This window comes from Raphanus sativus, chromosome 2 (genome assembly GCF_000801105.2).
Source record: "Raphanus sativus cultivar WK10039 chromosome 2, ASM80110v3, whole genome shotgun sequence".
Lineage (NCBI taxonomy): Eukaryota > Viridiplantae > Streptophyta > Magnoliopsida > Brassicales > Brassicaceae > Raphanus > Raphanus sativus.
This window is the reverse complement of record NC_079512.1, coordinates 21,483,516-21,503,223: the sequence shown is the minus strand read 5'-3', so window position 1 is coordinate 21,503,223 and position 19,708 is coordinate 21,483,516. Positions and strand designations below refer to the sequence as shown.

Sequence of the window (19,708 nt, the reverse complement as noted above, 5' to 3'; positions counted from 1 at the left end):
ACAATGGAGAATAAGGGCTTTCGTTCTTATTTTTATTGGGCTAGGACTACAATTAAGATCATGTTTAAACTTACATAAAGTTATCTATAGGCCCATATCCAAAGACTTGAACACAAAACGTAAAACGAAGGAAGGAAGAGAAACGACGCGCAAGACAACAAAAAACGGCAGGCGAGTTGGAAAAAAACGGAGGTGGGACCCACAGAAACGCTGATGTGGCAGCAAGGGAGAGCTTCAACTCTACTATTATATTATAGATTCGTGAACGAAATAACTAAAAAGAAATAGCCTCGAACAGCACTAAAATTGTTTTTCCACAAATATAGATTTTAAGAATTAAAATGACCACAATATTTTATTAAAAAGGTAAATATACATTTATACCACTTAAGTTAACTAATTTAGACCTTAAGGTTTAGAGTTAATGGGTGGATTTGGGATTGAGGTTTAAAATTTTATAATACAAAAAGTAAATATTAAAAATTTGAAAATGATTTTTTTAAAAAATAGTTCCAAAAAGTATTTTCGAATTTCAAAGAGAGAATTTGAAAAAAAAAATTAAAAAAAAAGAAAATTTAGAATTTGAAAACATATAATTTGAAACTAAAATTTTTTTTTGTTTGTATTTATATATCTTGAGTAAAAACGTCTTTTTACCTATTCAATAAAACATTTTGGTCATTTTTTCTCTAGAGTCTATTTTTGTGACAAAAATTTGAAAAAATCTATTTAAAGAAAAATTAAAAAATCATAATACATATTTTATAGCTTCAAATTATACGTTTTCAAATTCTAAATTTTTTCTAAAGTTTTTTATTGAAATTTCTTTATTTCAATTTTTCCAAATTTTATTTTTGAAATTCGAAATTATTTTTGAAACCATTTTCAAAATTTTATAAAAATAAAAATTTAAACCCCAATCCCAAAATTCCACTCTTTAACTCTAAACCTTAAAATCTAGCTTGATTAATCATAGGATTATAAGTATATAATTACCTCTTTAATGAAATTTTTGGTCTTTTTGATTCTTAAAGACTATATTTGTGAAAAAGAAAATTTTAAATGTTATTCTAGGGTATATCTCTTTTTTTGCATTATATATCTATAGTATAAAGGTCTTTTAGCTATTAAATAAAAAAATTTAGTTATTTTCCTCTTTAAAACCTCTTTTTATGATAAAAATTTGAAAATATCTACTTAAGAGAATTGTCCATTTATTTTTATGCTTCTCTATTAATCAATAAATTCAATATACAAAAACTTGAGACTAAACGAAAATATTTCGTGAACATAAGTGGCTATCTTATTATATAAAGCTTGGTTCTTCAAAGTTACTAATTAACATGATCGCGACACATGGCAATTAAAACTTTAAGATTTTGACATGTGTTAATATATCTCATAATTAAAAACCTTATTATAAATATTATTAATAGTAATTTTACATTTTTAAAATTTTATTACATAAAGTTTAGTTCTTCAAAATTACTAATTAACATAATTGTGACATGTGTCAAACTTTTTGTTAAGATGGTTACATGTGTCAAAAATATGATACAATTTTTTTAAAATGATTTAAAAGAGATTAAGAAAAAAGAAAATTCTCATTACAAAAATAGTCTTTTAAATTTCAATTTATGAATTAGTATTTTTAGAAAAGGAAAATTTAAAAAATTACCATTTTTATATTACATATTGTTAAAAATATTTGATAGTAATTTTAATTTTCTGATTCCGACATGTGTCAATAAATTTTTAAGATTGTGACATGTGTCAAAATATGATACAATTCTTTTTTTAAAGATTTAAAAGAGATTAAGAAAAAGAAAAATTCTCATTACAAAATAGTGTTTTAAAGTTAGATTTTAGGATTTCATATTTAAAAAAGGAAAGTTACAAAATTACCATTTTAGTATTTTACATTAATATATTTGAAAGTAGTTTTCATCATAAAATTGTGACATGTGTTAAAAGTGATACAATTCTCTTTTCTTTATGATTTAAAAGAGGTAGCAAAACAATTCATTAAAAATAGTATTTTATGGTTCTTTTAAAATTTTATAAAAATTACTGTTATATTGTTTTTTACAATTACATATTGTTAAAAAATTGATCATAATGTCTTCAAAATTGATCAAAATAATTGTAAAAAGCTATTTGAAAATAATTATTTTAAAAAGTTTTTTATGATTTTGTTTTTAAAGATATTAAAGAAAGAGAATTATAAAATATAAATGTTAACTTTCAAGAAACAAATATTAAACAAAACCGAATTATAAAATCCAACAAGTACAATAAGTGATTTAATAAAAACTAACTATTAAATAAATAATATTACTTTTTTAAAGTCTAAACTAAAGAAAATTGTAAAAGTACTCTTATTAATTTCTTATAATTAACTAACTTTCCTTTTTAATATAAAATTGTATGTTAAACAATTATGACAAAAAAGCTACAAATATTTCACATCTATATTTAGGTTCAACTTCCACATATTATTTTTACAAAACACAATAGTATTTATGTGAAATATATTACATGAGTATTTTCTTTAAATTTCTTTATAAAACTCAATTTGTTTTATCATCTTTGCTACATCTTATGATACTAACATAATTTTTTTTAATTGTTAGGTTGTTGTTGTACATGAGTATGTGTGTACATGATGAATATGTGTTTGTACATATAAGACAAATATATAATTAACTAAACATAATTATTTTTATAAAAACCAATTTATGCGTATAAAAATATTAAAGAAAAATTAATTATAGAATAATTAATTTTCCCTTTCTGAAATTCTAAAAAAATAAAAAATTTAAATTGATTTTAATTTCTTTTAACTAACTAACTTTAAATTTTAATAATTTTGTGTTAAAAAATTATAAACCAAAAATTACTTCAAATATTTCACTCGATATCACTGTAACATGTGTCGATTAAAAAAAAGATTGTGAATGTATCAATAAAAATCTGTCATTACTTTAAAAATGTAAAAATATTAGTGATACTTAAAAACAAATTTTGAAAATGGCAACTTTTAAAAATGGCAATATAGTTAATATTAACTTGAAATAATTATTTCATAGTAATTTTATTTTTCTAGATCCTAGACAAAATATAACTGTAAATTATTATGTAATATTAATTTATTTTTATAAAACCCTAAAACACTGTAAAATAATATTTTATAGTTGTTTTCCTTTTTTCTTAAAACAAAATCCTAAACAAAAGAGATTTGTATCATATTTTTAAGTCATAACCAAAAGAGAACTGTAAAAAACTTATTTGATAAACATTTTAATAGAGAATTTGATGATGAACATGATACTAAAAATTATTAATTTTCAAAAAGAAGTGTAAAATAGTATTGATAGAAATTGTAAAAAGAGTAATTTTAGAATCATTTATTAGTAACTAGAAATAATTATTTTATAGCAATTTATTTATTTCTAAAATTCAAAAGAGAAGATAATTTTATAAGGTTATATAACAGTAATTTTTTATTTCTAAAATCCTAATAAAAATGTAAAAGAGTATTTAATATTATTTTTATTTTTTTTATTGTAAATAATTTTATTTATAAAATAGAACATTTCCCTTTTTGAAAAAAATTCTAGCAAAATAAAAATTTAAAAACTTATTTAATAAAACATTAGATTAGTATATAAGAAAATGTATAATGTCATCATTTATTTGATTGGCGTTATTTGACTTTCAATTTTTCTTATTTTTCATTCAATTTCTTATTTTAGGTTTGGTTCAATTCAAAAATTTAGGTATAATATTTTTTCTAATCCAAGTTGAAAGTTGATAACAATTCATCTATGTACCATTATTATAAAATACAAATTTTAACTTGAACTTATTTATGAAAATTATTTTTAGTTATAAAATAAATCTCACAACATATGCAAATCAATCATAAAACTATAACAAAATGATATTATTTTATATTTTCTTTTTGATTAAAACATCAAACAAAACCGTTGCAACGCAACAGGCTCATATCTAGTGTTAAATAAAACTAATTACTTAGACATTACTAAATAGCTCAACGACCGAGGTCAGAACTTCCATAACTTATGCAATGTGTAATCAAAATGAAATAAGCATTTCAATCTCTATATTCTTAAATTAGTAGCATAACTTTAGCTATTTTTGTCATCAACGTAAAAATAGACTAATAAAACTATGCAAATCAAACATATTACTCTGCATTCATATAGACGATAATAACAATTATTTTCTATCATTGTGCGTGAGGCTATATGTCTTTGAATTCATCGTTCGTATTAATACGAATGAGCTCTGTATTGTTAAAGCTATTCTTTGAAATTTTGATTTATTTCAGATAAGTTATGTATACTGGTCGGTTTTTCCGATTCCAAAACAATTTTTACCATCGGAAAACAACGTAAATGTAATATATAATTAACGTAGATTTTTTTATATATTACATTGTCCAAATAAAAGTTTTTATCTCCGTATGCAGAGACGAAAGACTAGCTCTAGTGTTTGCATGAATTTAGCTATAACTTATAGATAAAATACTTTATTCAACTGAAATAAGCCGAGTTAAAAGATCTAATCTTGGAGAATAAATATTTGGTCAATGGCCGTTAGCAAGTTTCATTTTTTAGCCCATTCTAAGAAACAGGAAATGCTTAAGGTTAAACACTTTACACACGTTTGCAGAGGATTACTGGTGACTGAATTTTAATTGATTTAGAAAATTTAGAGATTTCAATGTTATTAGTTTATGAATTTCAATAATCCTATTATAATTTTTTACTATTGGTTTTTGGACTTTTAAACTCTATGTAAAATCTCTTGTTATTCAAAAAAGTTTAGCCTTTATTAATTTTGTAATTCTATTAAAATCTTCTGTTCTTGGGACATAAATTTTCTTTAATTTTCTTTATTGCTAAGTAAATGATAATTAAATTAAAATTATGAAAAAAATTATTAAAGACAACATATGAGAATATTCATAGTTTTATATTAAATAAGAATATAAAAATATCATAGAAACCTTAAACAAAAATCAAACAAGACAAGACAAAATGTTAAAATGATTATTATTTGAAAATAGAAGTTTAGTTTAGTATCAAATATTATATTTCATGAAAAAGTAGGAAACTTAAGTTTTGGAGAAAAAAATTATAACATTTTCTATCGACAAAACATAACCTTTTCTAAAAAAATTATAAGAAAATGTAATATAATTTTACAGTCAATTTTATTCAGACCATTTTATAGATTGTTAAAACTATGCTAAGCCCAAAACAAATTCAAATTACTTGAACTAAAAACATAATCTTCTCTTTCAGATTTTCAATGGAGAGAAATCATTCTCTATCGGCAACGCGAAGAAAAAAGGGGAAATAGGGTTATGCAACCAAATTTTGCTCAAACTATTATATAACAGCATATGTAGAAATATATATACAAATTGATAGAATTCCTCCGGCTTCATCTTACTTTCCCACTTTTTCTGTCCATAAAAATAATCATGTTTTTCTTTCTTTAATACATTGAAGGACCAAACATCGAAGAATTTTTTTTTAATGGTTATTTTTTCTACATTCGAATTTTATGATATATTAATAAAGTATTAAGTGGTCCACCGTTCTAAACTTGACACGTAAATATGTTTCTCAAGGTTGTCATTTATTAATGCTCTAAAATTAATATACAGAAGAATCTCTATAAATTAATAATATTAGGACTTTGAAATTTTATTAATTTATAAAAATATTAATTTACAAAATATTTCATTTTTTAAGATTTTTTCTATTTTGAATATTTTTATTTATAAAACAAAAATATATTTTATTTTACCGTATGTACATTTATAAAAATTTAGAAATTTGAATTTCATATTGTTTTCTTATATTACTTGGTTTATATTTTTATATTTCATATGACTTATATATGGTTTTTGATATAATTTTACTAAATATTATCAAAATATATTGAAATGTTAAGAAAAAATAGAAGTATTTCCAAACTGAATATAAAACTGACATGATAATTTTTAATTTGTATTTATCATAAATGTTATATATAAAAAATATATTATTAATTTATGATTTTAATAGGACCATATATTTACATATAATTTTCTAATAAATTATTATCTTATTATTTTATCGATTTGTGTCATATTTTGAACCAGCCTAATTTGAGACCAGGTTTGAAATAATTTTCTTAGAATGAGCTTAGTCTCTGAGAATATATTATCAATTTTTTGACTGAAAATATACTTTATTTATTTACTCCTTAAAAAAAAGTAGAGTGAAGCTTTTATAAAATAATAATGTCGGGACTACACCAAAACTAGAATTTTTTATTAATTTATAGAAATTATTAATTTATCGATATAGTAACTAAACCAAAATCTTAATTTGGAACTATAAAATTATATTATTTTATAGAGGTTTAAATATATATTAATTTAAAGAGATTATACTGTACACATTCCATATAATAGTATTACACAAAAATTCTTGAGACAAATTGGTTTTTGTTTCTAAATAGTTGTTTTCCCAATTTTTCAATAAATAAATAAAAATAAAGAACCATTATGAATAAATAGTTGTGCCCTTTGGAATTTTTCTTTTGAGGATTGCTTCAAGTTAATAATATTTTGGATTTTGGAGTCACCGAATACGGAAAGCTGGATTTGGAAGAAGTTTTGTAGTTTACGACTAAACAAGCCCACAACAATATTCAAACCATCAGTAAACGTTTTTCGTTCAATATCCAAAAGCGGCAGCGTTTTAATTGCCAATGTCGACTTTCACTTCGTTTCGGCTTTAATTTCTGCAAGTGCCAATGTCATAAGCTTTGTCGTAGCTCTTGCCTCTACGGAGAAGAAGCATGGTGCGAAAACAGTTTCAACAGGCTAAAACGGGTGAGAATTTTCCTACCATACTTTGACTTGTCATCCGATCTAATCTGCCTCTGTCTTCTGTCTTTATCTAGTATTATATACGTTAATGACATTAATGGGGGATATAGTGTAGTGGGTCGTGTTTGTTTTTGTCAAAGGTTTCGGCTTTTTACATGTTGGTGTGTTCTAAGTTAGTAGTGTCACACAAGGTGTTCGATGAAATGTATCTACGAAATCATGTAAGCTCATTTTATTTTATTTAGATGGTTATTTAACTTATTTGTTTGTGTGTGTGTGTGTGTGTGACAGGAATAGAGGCTTTGAAGTCAGTGGATGCAAACAAGTACCTGAAGAAGGTAGGATTAGGGCGTGACGATATGTTCTTTTGGAAACAAGTGGGTAAAGCATTGCTATGCACCTACACAATCTTCGGCATGGCGTGGTTATACAACGAAACTTCTCCTCTAGGGTGGTGGACGTTGAAGCCGAGACCAAAGGAGGAGAGAGAGCTGGCTCATTTGTATGAGCGGCGTGAGTTTCCTTATCCTGGTGATACAGAGGCCATGGAGGATTTTGTTGCAAAGGGAGGGATGATCGGCACGGCGATTGGGCCTAAAGGGGTTGTTGAATCCGAAGGTGAAGCTGATAATTACCAGAAAGAAATGGAGAAGAAGAAGTTTGACAAAGAGGCTCAGAAACTGTGGTTGAGGATGAGGAACGAGGTCATGACTGAGCTTCATGAGAAAGGGTATGATCTTGAGTGAAGTACAAAAGAGTTGTGAGACAGTAAGCTTGTGTAGTTTGGGCTGTCTCGGTTAGATTGAGGGTTCAACCATTGGAACAAGTGTCTCTGCTGACATATCCTTTTTGATTGTGGAGGAAGGTACACAACTTTATATGACTGGTTTCTGTTCTGCGGTGCCATTGATGTTATTGCTCTTGGGAAGTGGCTCTTTTCCTTTATTGTTGGCTGCCTTAAACCCTTTGGAATATTACTTGATACCAATATCTAAATAAGTTCCATGTTTCAACAAAATCACCATTGTATTGAACTCTTGAGAGCTTTGATAACACTTACAAAGTAGAAAGAAAGGAGAGAACAAGATGAGCATAAGATATTGTGCGACTAGTAGAGAAACGATAATGAATCCCATAAACATCAAATCACAAACCATTCCCCAGTTTGATTGTCATTACACAACAAATCTAGAGAAGCAGATGAAAGATTACATCACAACCCACAAAACAGGACAGGACACAACACACAACCCTTTTTGTTTTTTTATATATAAATATACAGAAGACACTCATTCACATCTCTCAAGCGAACTTAGGGTTAGGCATGGCAGAGCGACCAAGGCCGCTGCTGCCGCTACTGCTGCCGCCTCCTGCTGCTCCTCCTTGCGGTCCAAGTTTCTTAATCCAATGTTTCAGACTCTTTCTTGGATCCTTGCAGATCTTGCTTGATGTCAGATTCAAGCTCCCTTCACGTTCCAGTGAAACCCTAAACTGTTCAAGTACTTTCACTATCTGCCAGAACTCCGGTCTCTTGTCCGGTGCAACCGACCAACACTGCTCAATCAGAGCTTTCATGGCTCCTGGACAATCTTCAGGTATAGCTGGCCTAATGTTCTGCACCAAAGATCAACATTGTTCAGGTCTCAAATGGTTGAACAATAGAGAGCCTGAAAACATTCTTGTACTGTAAGATTTTTCATTATTAGATTCTAAAGGCTTTGACAGGATAACCATTAGACAGATCTTCATCATGCGTTGTAACTTACAATCATGAAATAGTCAGTAGACAGTATAATACTTTACCTTGTGTACGACTGCAAAAGCAGCTTGAATAGGATTCATATCCTCATAAGGTATAGCTCCAGCTACCATCTCCCATAGAACGAGTCCAAAGCTGTAAACATCAGCCTTTCGCCCATGTGGTTTCCTTTTAATCATTTCAGGTGCCATCCACCTATAAGTCCCTGGATCATCAGCCAACATATCACAGTACTCCTCCTCACACGCTATGCCAAAGTCAGCAATCTTCAATTGAAAGTCTGCATCTATCAATACATTTTCCGGCTTAAGATCACGATGGATAATGCGTCGTGAGTGAATATACTCCATTCCTTTTGCAGTATCCAAAGCAAACTCTATCAGCTTTTTCAAAGGAAGAGACCTATTCTCAGGCTTGTTCAGAAAAGATCTTAGAGACCCTTCAGGTAAATACTCCGTGAGGACACAATATGAAGGCGGATCTTTATAAGCTCCCACAAACTGTTTTCAGCACACAAATAAGAGAACAAACTTTAGCACATATCATTCCTACTTATACTAACAAAAGAGACTCAAATCTCACCTTAATAACATTTGGATGAGACAATCGTGACAAAAGGGTGACTTCCTTGGTAAACTGTTTCTCTAAACGGGCTCCCAAGCATCCGTTATCGTCATCCTCAGGTACAGAGATAAGCTTCACGGCAACAGCTTTATCTTCGTACTTCCCATGGTACAGTTTGCTATACAACCCATGAGCAAACCTCTGCCCCAACAAAAGCTTCGACATATCGATCCTGTACTCTTCAGCAGCATCGTCAGCACTCACTTTCCGACCAGCGTTATCGAAAATCTTAGACCACCCCGTGGTGTCCTTCATGCTCTTCACCCTCTCCTGAATCCTCAGCGTGCTCAGATCTCTGATGGGAACCGAAGGAGACCGCAAGTTGAACGACCTCCTCTTCTCAAAGGAGTTCTTATGGGTCAGCAGCTTCGGCTTCATTCCCTTCTCAGAGTCCATCCTCCTCGGATGCGGAGTGGAAAACCGTTTCCGCTCGGACTGAGCTTCCTTGAAGACATCAGGAAGAGGCGTGTGAGGGGAAGGGGAGACAGACCTCTGCTTGTTAGTCACAGGGTTTCTCTGCACTTCGGAATCAACAACAACATACACATCAGCCTGCGTACTACTTGAAGAAGACGTTGATGATGACGACGTGGTGTGAGGTCTTGTTTTGAGTCCAGGAGTCTTGTCTTGGTTGACTTTGACAGGGAAAGATGCTAGCTTTGAGGAGTTGAGACGATAAGAGACTGTTTGAGAGAACTTAGTCCTCCTAATCCAAGAAGAAGCCTCTTCATCCATCTTTCTAAACTACTCTCAGATTGAAGCTAACCAGTGAGTGAATACGACAAATGAGACAACTTGCAATCTCATCTCCTGAAAAACAACAAAGTCTCCATCTTTCCTCTTCAAACATTAACCCCACACGTTTGTTTTCCCCCCAAATCGCTGGAAACCCTAAATCAGCAGAAGCAGCCAATTAGCTGTTGTGGGAGAATAGATGATGGGATCTGAAACTTCCAGAAGGTAAAATGTTTACCTTTGAAACACGGAATCAGGGACAGGGAGACATGAGGAGGGAAGGAAGTGGATCGGAGTGAGGAAGATCCGGCGAGGCGACTTGGAAGACTGAGGAAGAAGGAATCGTGTGGGGGATTCTGGGGAAGACTTTTCTTTGACGAATCCTGACCTCTTTTGATGGATTTTATTTATTTTGGAATTTTTTTTTTGAGGAAAATTACGTTAAAACGACAGCGTATTAGTGTGTCTGTCACTGTCTATGATATGCTCATAATATTCTATCTGATTGAGAAGCTTAAATTATGAAGTTTTTGTTTCTTCTTTCAAATATTAAAATATATCTAAATTTAAAGGTTTAGTTTCGGCCCAGTACTACGAATATGGTCAGCCTACTTGGAGTCCATAACAAAACTGAAAATGAGTAAACCAACCAATCCTGCTTCTCTTTCTGGTTAACCCCCACATAACAAGACTTGTTTGTAAAAGTCTGTCTTTTTTTTACAAAAATATTTTTTTCTTACTGCAGAAAACTCGTAGTTGACCTTTTTCATGGAGAACACTATCAAGAAAAGGCTAAGAAAAGTTCTTTTCTTTTTGAAATGTAAATTACTGCCTGTGTTTTATTTAGTGTTCTTACAGTTTAGTGGGTTAATTACTTTATTAGATTCAATCTGAAGACGAGTTGTAGATACATGCTCATCTTGAAGACTAAGTTATTCTACAAACGTGCACACATTTATTTTTCCTCAAAATCTCTGATATAAACCATATAAGTAAAGAAATGCTAGATTAAATTCATTGATATTCTCAACGATGGTGGCATGTTTCAAACTATTCTAATATATGTGTACTTGTGAAAAGGGTTTACTTGGTCTTATAACGGTTTCATTGAGTTTTGACTCTTTGTAGCAGTAGTGACATGTCGTGTGTTGTTAAGACAAATCTAGATTTGGAAAACTATTAAAATAAAGTCTCTGTTCAAATTAAAGAGTTCTGGATAAAAAAAAAAGAGATCAAAGTTGGATAAGAATGATTCTATATTTCACATCATGCACGCACCTTACATCTCGGCGTAGTGGAACATGTAACCCGCCCGCTGTCTCATTCAGTATGTATAATATATGCTCTAACAATTCGAGGTTTTTTAGAATCAATTTATATGTAACAACAAATGTATATTTTTTAAAAAACGAGGAATTACGGAATCAATCGTACAACGCTTCTCTTAGAAACACTTTCTTCACCTGTCACATAGTAAAGAAGCAGAGACAGAGGTCACGATTAGAAAAAAAATGAGCCTTGAGAATTTGATCAATCATCACCATAAAAAATTAACAAGAGAACTAGGAGAAGAATTGTTAATTACTTGTTCTAGTGTGAGGAACATAACAACATTCCAAGTTCCAAGTCGTGTAAAATTCGGGAGGAACCCTTTGTAAAAGGCCATGATTCCCTGCAAAGATGCACCAAAACAGAGCAGTAAAGTGTCATAAACGTTGAACTCAAGAAAAAAATATATGATGGGGGAAAAGGTATCAATGAACCTCGGTCTTCATGGTTTTGATGAAGCAATCGATTGTGTTTCGGTAAGTAGAGTCTCCCATCATTCTAGATTTCACCTGTGAACAACAACATACCAAAGACATCATTTTTCTTTTTCTTTTTCCTCTACAATCTAACCTCTCCTTCAAGGTAGTGGTGCTATGTCCATTATAATGCAAGGGACACCTTATTGTCAGGTTGAAAAATGCTGCAAAAAAGAGCTATAGGAGCTCTATGAAGGATAAGGTTCTATAGATCTAATTCAAATCATAACTTGGTCTATTGTGTTTGTCTTTTTCAAAGAAAAATAACTCAAAATGATATTGTAACCTTGTCGTTGTTTTATGTAAAGGAAGAAAAAAATGAATTCATACCACATCAATTGGGGAACCGATACAGACAGCAAAGAATCCTGCAGCTAAACCAGCTAACATATGAGTTAGAAAACTGTCTCCGAAGCCTGGAATTTTCATAATTATCTGCATGTGTATGGAACTATTAAAAACAAACTAGCAGTACTAACAAAACACAAAGTAGAGAAGCACAACAAACATTTCTCAGAAACAACTTAATGAGTTAAAAAAGAAAAAAAAATACAACCCACCTCCTTGATTTGATCATAACTAGCTAGCTCTGCAGCGTTCACAATAGCGTTCCTTGCTATATTAGGACCAAGCCCTGTCCACAGCGCACCAACTCCTTCCTGTTTTTTTTTTTTAATAAATCAAAAAAGGCTATATATATAAAACTCTCTGATTAACCACGTGATATAATGACATTTTTTTTTAATAATTAGAAGATTAGCTTACTAACAAGCTTGACAATGGTGTAATAAGCATCAACAGCTCCAGCATAACGCCTAGGAACCCCAGCCGGTAACTTTCCTTCTGACTGAAGCCGAACTTTCACAAGATCAGTTGGATTAGCTACTATAATAGCTATTGCTCCTGTTAACAAAGCTGCAAGAATCTTTTGATAAAGTGGAATATCACCAATAAAGTCACTTCCGACCAAAAACGTCTTGACCTGGCCAGAGATAACCGCAACATAAGTGAGTGAGTATATACAAAAGAAAGATACAAGTAGATGTGAGAGAGAGAGAGAGAGTCAGTCACTTACAGGGTCATATAAACCAATCCTTAAACCACCGTAGATACACTGACGGTGAAGACCAGCGATAACACCTTTCCAAAGCCCGGAGACACCTTCTTCTCTAGCAATGGTGGAAAGAGTAGCAAAAGAGCCTCTGTACTTGGGCAAACTGTCGCCGTCCCCGGTGGGGATCTTTTTTTGGAGCTGAAGCCTTACTTTGGCTGTGTCCAAAGGTACAGTAAATAACTGCAACAACATCAAACTCTCTCATCAGGATGAGGTTTTTTGATTGACTCAACAACAGACTACAACAAGAGACTTTTAAGAAAAGTCAATATCTTTGAAACAAAAACACTAAACCCATTGTTACTATCGTACAAGTAAACCTTAATCAATCCAGTGTGGTAAAATGAGAAATCAGTATATACCTCAGCGAAACAAGCAGCGAAAGCGCTGCAAATGAAAGTTTCAAGGAACGAGATCTCGATCCGATCCGCCATTCTTGTCTTTGTTTTGCTCTATAAAAGATAAGCGAGAGATCTCAGAAGCACCGCACCGACTGGGGGAAAATGAGAATATTAAAAAAAAAAGATCTAAACTTTCTACTCTGACGACGATGATTGTTAAAATGGGTTCAATCAATCGATCAAGGGGTTTAGAGTAGTAGTGAAGGAAAGTGAGATCTTTCTTCAATGGCGTAAAACGGATTTAGAGTCTCAATCTATCGTGTGTGATTTGATTACTATTTCCTCCCCCCCACCCACGAAGTACGACCAAAGGTTTCTCTTTTTTTTTCTATGATTAAATGTTTTTTAATCTGTCTTCTAACCAACGCTCAACACGTCACTAGACTAGAGGCCGACAACCCTTCGCATCAGCGACTGCTACTCAATAGTCAACTATACAGCGAGCGAGAGAGAGACCTACTCATCACTACATATTTCAGTCATACACTAAAGCTGCTCATTTGATTCAGGTATATATAACTCAAGAATGCTCGCTGCTTTCATGTTTTTTTTTTTAACCACTGCAACAGATATGTTCGATCAGTCAATCGCTAATATCATAGGAAGATTTGAAGAGCAACCAATTCGTAGTTTTACAAAAGAAAAAATGTAACATTCTTTAAAGCTGATGAACACACTAATCGCTTTAAGTTTTTTTTTTTTTTTTTTAAATCGCTTCAAGGTTAGTGTACTAATAATAGACACATACATATTACAGTTCGGTTTAAGGTTAGGAATTTAGAGGTTTTAGGAATTTAAAAGTGTACACTTGACTTTTTATTACTTTAGGAAAAATAGATAATATCAACCTTTGAAATATGAAAACAATTAAATTCAATTCAATACATATAAAAACATAGAGAAAATTTCCTGTAATAAGATGACAAATGCATATCAGTTTTAGATCATTAGTGGGAGTTTTAGAATACTAGTAGTATGATGTTTCCATAATTATCTCCCGTTCGTTCGAATGAGGGTTGTTGGAAGAAAACATGGAGAAAGATTAAAAAGACATGTTGAAGGAGCTCACAAATGTCAATTCCGATACAAACAGTAATTAAAAGAAAGTGGCAAATGATTAAAATTAGCGACTGAAAGTATAGGCAAAGATAGTCGAAATGCGGAAATAACGGGGTCATATTGTAATTTATCGAATATTATTGGTTCGGTTCGTGAATAAACCAAAACTTCTGGTTCTAATCCTTTCTTTCTCCTAAAACCTCACTCGCCGATCTATCAGAACTCTACAGTGTGTCGCAGAACGAGAGAGAGAGATAGAGACAATGGCGGCGTCGCTTATGAACAGAGCAATCTCCAGAACCGAAACAACCGGTGCTTTCAGACTCTCGCTCAACCTCCTGAGAAACTTCTCGGCAGCTCCGGCGGCGGCATCTCCGTCATCTGAAAACCCTAGCTCCGATCCGATTAAACCGAAACGAAGGAAGAAGAAGAACCTAATCGAAGTCGCTCAGTTCTTACCTAACTGGGGAATCGGGTACCATATGGCTAAAGCTCACTGGAACGGAGTCTCTTATGAGATCACTAAGATCAATCTCTACAAGGTTCCCCTCCTTTTTCTTCATTTTCCCCTGTTTCTGCCATTAAATGGTTTATTCTTGTGGTCATCGCTTGGGCGATTTCATAATACAAAATGTTTCTGTTTGTGGGTTTCGTTTGATTGATCATTTGGATTCAAATGCAGGATGGTAGGCATGGCAAAGCGTGGGGTATTGTTCACAAAGATGGTGAGTTTCGTTCTATCCTCTGTTTTCGTTTGCTCAAAGTCTAAACATTTTCGTCATTTATATGAAGTTCCTACTCGCCTTTGATCATAAAGTCTAAACCTTTTCGTTTCATCAATGAAGTAATGCTAAGTTCCTACTCGCCTTTGATCATAAAGTCTAAACCTTTTTGTTTCATCAATGAAGTAATGCTAAGTTCCTACTCGCTGCTGGTGGTCAGAAAGTTTAAACCTTTTTGTCAGTTATATGAAGTAAGCTCGATCGATGGGTTTCTTAATTGCGTTGGTGTTAAGAATCTCGGTTATGAGAAGGGTTTTCTTTTTGTTGTTGTTTTTTTATGCTACAAGTCTATGCAGCTTCAGTGAGACTTAACATATTGGCAAATGCAGGGCTGCGAGCTGCGGAAGCTCCTAAGAAGATAAGCGGAGTTCACAAACGCTGCTGGAAGTATATCCCTAACCTGTCCAAGACCACACCTACAACAACAAACTCTGCACCCGCCGCCGAAGTTCAAGCTGCCTGATGATCTGTTTGCTTCCATTGTTTGTGGGGGTACTTCTCAGGATATATCTGTTTGCAGTTTGTTTACCTTTTGGAAGATACAACTCTTTTGTTACTTGATGAGTCACTTTTGAATTTGGTGGTAGCTTTGTAGGAAAATATTGGCTTTTCGGTCCATCTTTTAAAGACTTGTACGCTTCTTGACATGGATTGTGATTGGCTTTTTGTGCAACTTGTGTTGTAGGTGATCTTCTGGTGTTAAAACATCTAATAAAATACATCATTTACCAGTTGCAGGTTTTGGTTTGTATAATCATTTACCAGTTGCAGGTTTTGGTTTGTATAGACAAAACTTTTTTTTTGTTTTAATTGAGAACCAACCAGATGAAGGTCTTGGCTCGAGCCACAAACATCTTTGTCTTTCAAAAACTGGTAATGGAATAGCTAGCTGTGTTAGAATCTTTTCATCTTTTCCCCCCTCGCAGTTAAATTATGTTCAAAGAAGAAGTCACTAGCAGATAAGGATCTTGGAAATCAATGAGAAAGATCCTCTTTTCTTGATTCAATTTCAACTCACATTTGAGTTTTGAATCATCTCTTCAACTTGGAACTCACAATTTTAAGCACGAGTTAGCTCAAATGCTTGATAAAAAAAAAAACAAAAGAAAATGAGGCTTTTCTTCAGAAGACGAAAGAGAGAAGAAACCTATACACTTGAAAAGTTTTCAGTTTCTTTTACTCTGTTTCTTGGCTTCCAAGGAAGTTCCATCTTTCAGGGTTTCACAGGCGTCTTTATCCATTCCAAGGCTGAAGAGAGCAGCAGCCTGGAGATAGAAAGCCGTTGGCCACTCAGGAGACACCACTTGCGCCTGCATTGCATCACCAAGAGCTTCCTGAGGCATGTTGCTCATCAGATAACACAAACACCTCCTTGCAAAAACAGTTGGCGATACCATTGTGCCATCTTCTATGAACTGCAGATACAATAAGAGAGCGCAGATACACAGATTTTGAGTTAAGTTTTTTTTCAGGCAAATATGCCACAGCTTTTTGTTCCTTTACCTGCGTGTAACATTCAATGGTAGTGACAAAGTCTTTTCCTTTGAACGCAGCATCTCCTTGTTTCTTTGAGTTTAAACTCTCCTGAAGCTGGTCGGTCCACACTTGGAACGAGAGCTGTGTATTGCAAATGAAAATGATCATAATTTTTGGAAGACTACACAAGATTCTGAGAAGAAGCTCCATACCTCATTTGCTATGCCCTCATCGTCTTTGTAACCCACTTTCTCAAGAATCTCATGAATCGCAGTGAGGTCAAGTCTTGAACAAGCATCTCCAAGAGGGGTCAGCGAGGTTGCTTCCTCTGGAGAAGCAGCTCCATGTGGAATCCCCAGTAAGACATAGGAAGGAACCTGAAGAAAACAATTAAAGATGCATAATAAAGAAGATGATAGTCACAAAGAGGAAGTTGATTTAGTGTATGCGCATACATCAGTTTCCTTCTGAAGAGGAGCGAGTGAGGTGACAAGAGATTTCACATTAGGCCTTTCACGAGCTTCATACTGCAAACAACGGGAAGCTAAGCGAACCAAATCGGCTCCATCATCATTTGAGAAATGACCTTCGAGAGCCGAGTCCATTAGCATCATGAAGTTCTTCCCACGAATCAGATCAAGCGCCTAACACAAACAATGGTAGCGTAGAGTCAAGAAAAAGCTGAGAGGGTGTTAAGGTGTGGTGCTTATAAATGTGTGTGCGCTTACATGGCTTGGTGGTATGTGTTTGCCACTGAGAAGATCTAGCAACAGCGTTCCGAAGCTGTACACCACGCTCTCAGGAATCACTCTCCCTTTATCATATCAGATTCGTCAGATACATAAACGCTTGACGCCATTGCATCTAAGATCAGTAACTGACCTGTTTTAAGGTACTCAGGAGGTGTGAAAGCCAGATTAGTACTGTAACTCTTCCCATCCCTACTATTCTTCATAAGACCGAAGCAAGATAGTCTAGGGTCACCATCCTGTATAATTCAGATTATATAGTTCATGATTAAAAGATGAATAATCTAAACCACAATAAGAAAGAGATATCAAAGATGGAAGAGTGGAACCTGGTCAAACAAGATCCTGTAAGCGTTGAGATCATGGTACAAGGCGCGACCTTTGCTGCTGCAATACTCGAGTGCTTGTGCAAGATACAAAGCCACTCTCACCCTCATCGCCCACTTCATTGGCTCGCTATCCCCTGCACATTATCAACCAAACACTAGAGCATTCTACTAATAAAGATGAAACCAAAAACAGAAGTTTCCAATTAAATCTCCTAACACAGAAGCATTGAGACAAGAGCAAACAAGTAGAGTAGGCTTACAGTGGAAGAGATGCTTGGAGAGAGTTTCAAAAGGCATAAACTCAGCAACGAGGAGTCTCTCATCTCCTTGACAAGAGAAACCAATCAAGTTCGCCAACCTCTCACTCCTCAACTGCCCCACAGCTTTTGCTTCCTCCTAAAAAAAGACCCCAAATCAAAATGGAACAGTATAAACAAGACAGACCCTATCCATCGACGGAAATGAGCAAAAGGAACAAACTTTAGGAGAGTTACTACCAGAAACTGACGAGTGTCGGGCCAAGCGGATCTGTTGAAGCGCTTAACAGCGATCCATCGGCCGTCTTCGAGTCTGCCTTTGTAAACGACGTTAGGAGCTTTAACTCCGTGTTCCGAGACGATGCTGTCCGTGGAGAAACCTGAAGTTGCAGCTCGTAGTTGGTCGAAGCTGAACTCCGTAAACGACGGCAACTCCTCTGTTCCGTTTTCTGTCGGAAAAAATAATTAAAGAATGTAATAAATGAGGTAAAGCTAGAGACTTTATATCTCTTCTTGATATTTACTTATACCTCCTAGTTCAGAAGCGTCGTTGAGAGTTGATTTCTGATGTGTTGGCCACCAACAGAGAGATAGCTTTGAGCAGCGAAGTCCCATTGAAAGGTTTTAGAGATTCCTTCCTTTTCTTTTTTTTTTCTGAGTCTCTCCAGTCACTTCCTGAGATGTGAAGAGAAAGAGAAAAAAGGTTTCTTTTTCTGTTTTTTTTTTCTTTTTTCTCGAGGAGAAAGGAATCTGTGAGAAAATTTATATAGCGCACGTAGTGAAGAAAGACACTGGTGAAAGAAAACAGTGTTCTTTACTTTGTGGATCCAATGTTTCTCTCTCTCTCTCTCTCTCTCTCTCTCTCTCTCTTCTCCTCTATTTACTTTGGTTTTTCAGAAAAATATCTAACATTTTCTTTTCTTCTTCTCATTTTCTTAGTGTGGAAGTGGAATGTTTATTTCAAGCTAGATTGGAGCTGAATAATACATAAAGAAACTGATAAAACAGTATCTTACTAATATTTAAATACATGTTGTTCCAAAAAAAAAACTAATATTTAAATACATTATCTCACTTTTCAGAACTATATATTACTGTAGATTTTTTTTTTGAAAAAATTAACTATTTTGTACTATACAACACTTATACAGTGTGTTAATCTATTCACTCAGGAAAAAATTATTTGTGTTTAACTAATAATGCGTTGGCCCCTCTTGTAAACTTTTTAAAATGCGGGTTTGATCAGGAAACGATATTTTTAATCTAGTTTCCACCTTTTAATTAAACTTATACTATAAGTGCATTCGAACCCATAAGCTAAGAACTTTCCAGCTAAAATGACGCAGAGCGGTGACTCAACAAAACGAAAGAGGTGCATGAAGCATTTTATATGCAAGTCAAAAGCTTCTGTAGTGACATATACTATCCCATATGTATTATTTTCATAAGAATAACTAATGTTGGTTGGTGGAGACAAAGAAGATCTTGATGATAAATTTGGTAATGGAAAGTAGTAATAGAAGATGACTTCACGCCTGTGCCAAGGAGATGTTTGTTGTCCTTTGGGGAACACATTTTAGCCTAAATTAAGATGCTCTTAAGTGACCACAAGTTAGGACCACTATAAGCAAAATAAGTGAACTGAAGATGTTATTTATTTCGGAGACTTGAATTGCATGTGTCAAAGAGACTTGCTTCGACT

At 33.2% G+C, this 19,708-nt stretch overlaps 5 protein-coding genes across 5 annotated transcripts; 2 read left to right on the top strand and 3 right to left on the bottom strand.

The window, feature by feature from the left end:
- The first annotated feature begins 6,670 nt into the window (after window positions 1-6,670).
- Window positions 6,671-7,934, top strand: LOC108841131 (uncharacterized). The gene is made up of 2 exons (XM_018613916.2): window positions 6,671-6,919; window positions 7,208-7,934. The coding sequence occupies exons 1-2, from the start codon at window positions 6,886-6,888 to the stop codon at window positions 7,660-7,662; spliced, it is 489 nt and encodes a 162-aa protein (XP_018469418.1). The 5' UTR covers window positions 6,671-6,885; the 3' UTR covers window positions 7,663-7,934.
- A 94-nt stretch (window positions 7,935-8,028) lies between these two features.
- Window positions 8,029-10,431, bottom strand: LOC108841130 (serine/threonine/tyrosine-protein kinase HT1). The gene is made up of 4 exons (XM_018613915.2): window positions 10,273-10,431; window positions 9,258-10,190; window positions 8,720-9,175; window positions 8,029-8,530 (listed from the first exon to the last, which is right to left on the bottom strand). The coding sequence occupies exons 2-4, from the start codon at window positions 10,032-10,034 to the stop codon at window positions 8,219-8,221; spliced, it is 1,545 nt and encodes a 514-aa protein (XP_018469417.1). The 5' UTR covers window positions 10,035-10,190; window positions 10,273-10,431; the 3' UTR covers window positions 8,029-8,218.
- A 782-nt stretch (window positions 10,432-11,213) lies between these two features.
- Window positions 11,214-13,761, bottom strand: LOC108841126 (mitochondrial uncoupling protein 2). Its single transcript, XM_018613910.2, has 8 exons — window positions 13,316-13,761; window positions 12,915-13,133; window positions 12,609-12,821; window positions 12,400-12,498; window positions 12,170-12,274; window positions 11,798-11,872; window positions 11,620-11,706; window positions 11,214-11,497 (listed from the first exon to the last, which is right to left on the bottom strand). The coding sequence occupies exons 1-8, from the start codon at window positions 13,385-13,387 to the stop codon at window positions 11,459-11,461; spliced, it is 909 nt and encodes a 302-aa protein (XP_018469412.2). The 5' UTR covers window positions 13,388-13,761; the 3' UTR covers window positions 11,214-11,458.
- An 843-nt stretch (window positions 13,762-14,604) lies between these two features.
- Window positions 14,605-15,926, top strand: LOC108841127 (uncharacterized). Its single transcript, XM_018613913.2, has 3 exons — window positions 14,605-14,955; window positions 15,096-15,138; window positions 15,525-15,926. The coding sequence occupies exons 1-3, from the start codon at window positions 14,677-14,679 to the stop codon at window positions 15,656-15,658; spliced, it is 456 nt and encodes a 151-aa protein (XP_018469415.2). The 5' UTR covers window positions 14,605-14,676; the 3' UTR covers window positions 15,659-15,926.
- A 222-nt stretch (window positions 15,927-16,148) lies between these two features.
- Window positions 16,149-18,915, bottom strand: LOC108841125 (serine/threonine-protein kinase BSK5). Its single transcript, XM_018613908.2, has 10 exons — window positions 18,537-18,915; window positions 18,247-18,455; window positions 18,010-18,145; window positions 17,750-17,883; window positions 17,554-17,659; window positions 17,400-17,485; window positions 17,127-17,315; window positions 16,884-17,048; window positions 16,699-16,812; window positions 16,149-16,610 (listed from the first exon to the last, which is right to left on the bottom strand). Exons 1-10 carry the CDS (start codon window positions 18,619-18,621, stop codon window positions 16,362-16,364), a joined length of 1,473 nt encoding a protein of 490 aa, XP_018469410.1. The 5' UTR covers window positions 18,622-18,915; the 3' UTR covers window positions 16,149-16,361.
- Window positions 18,916-19,708: the final 793 nt, after the last annotated feature.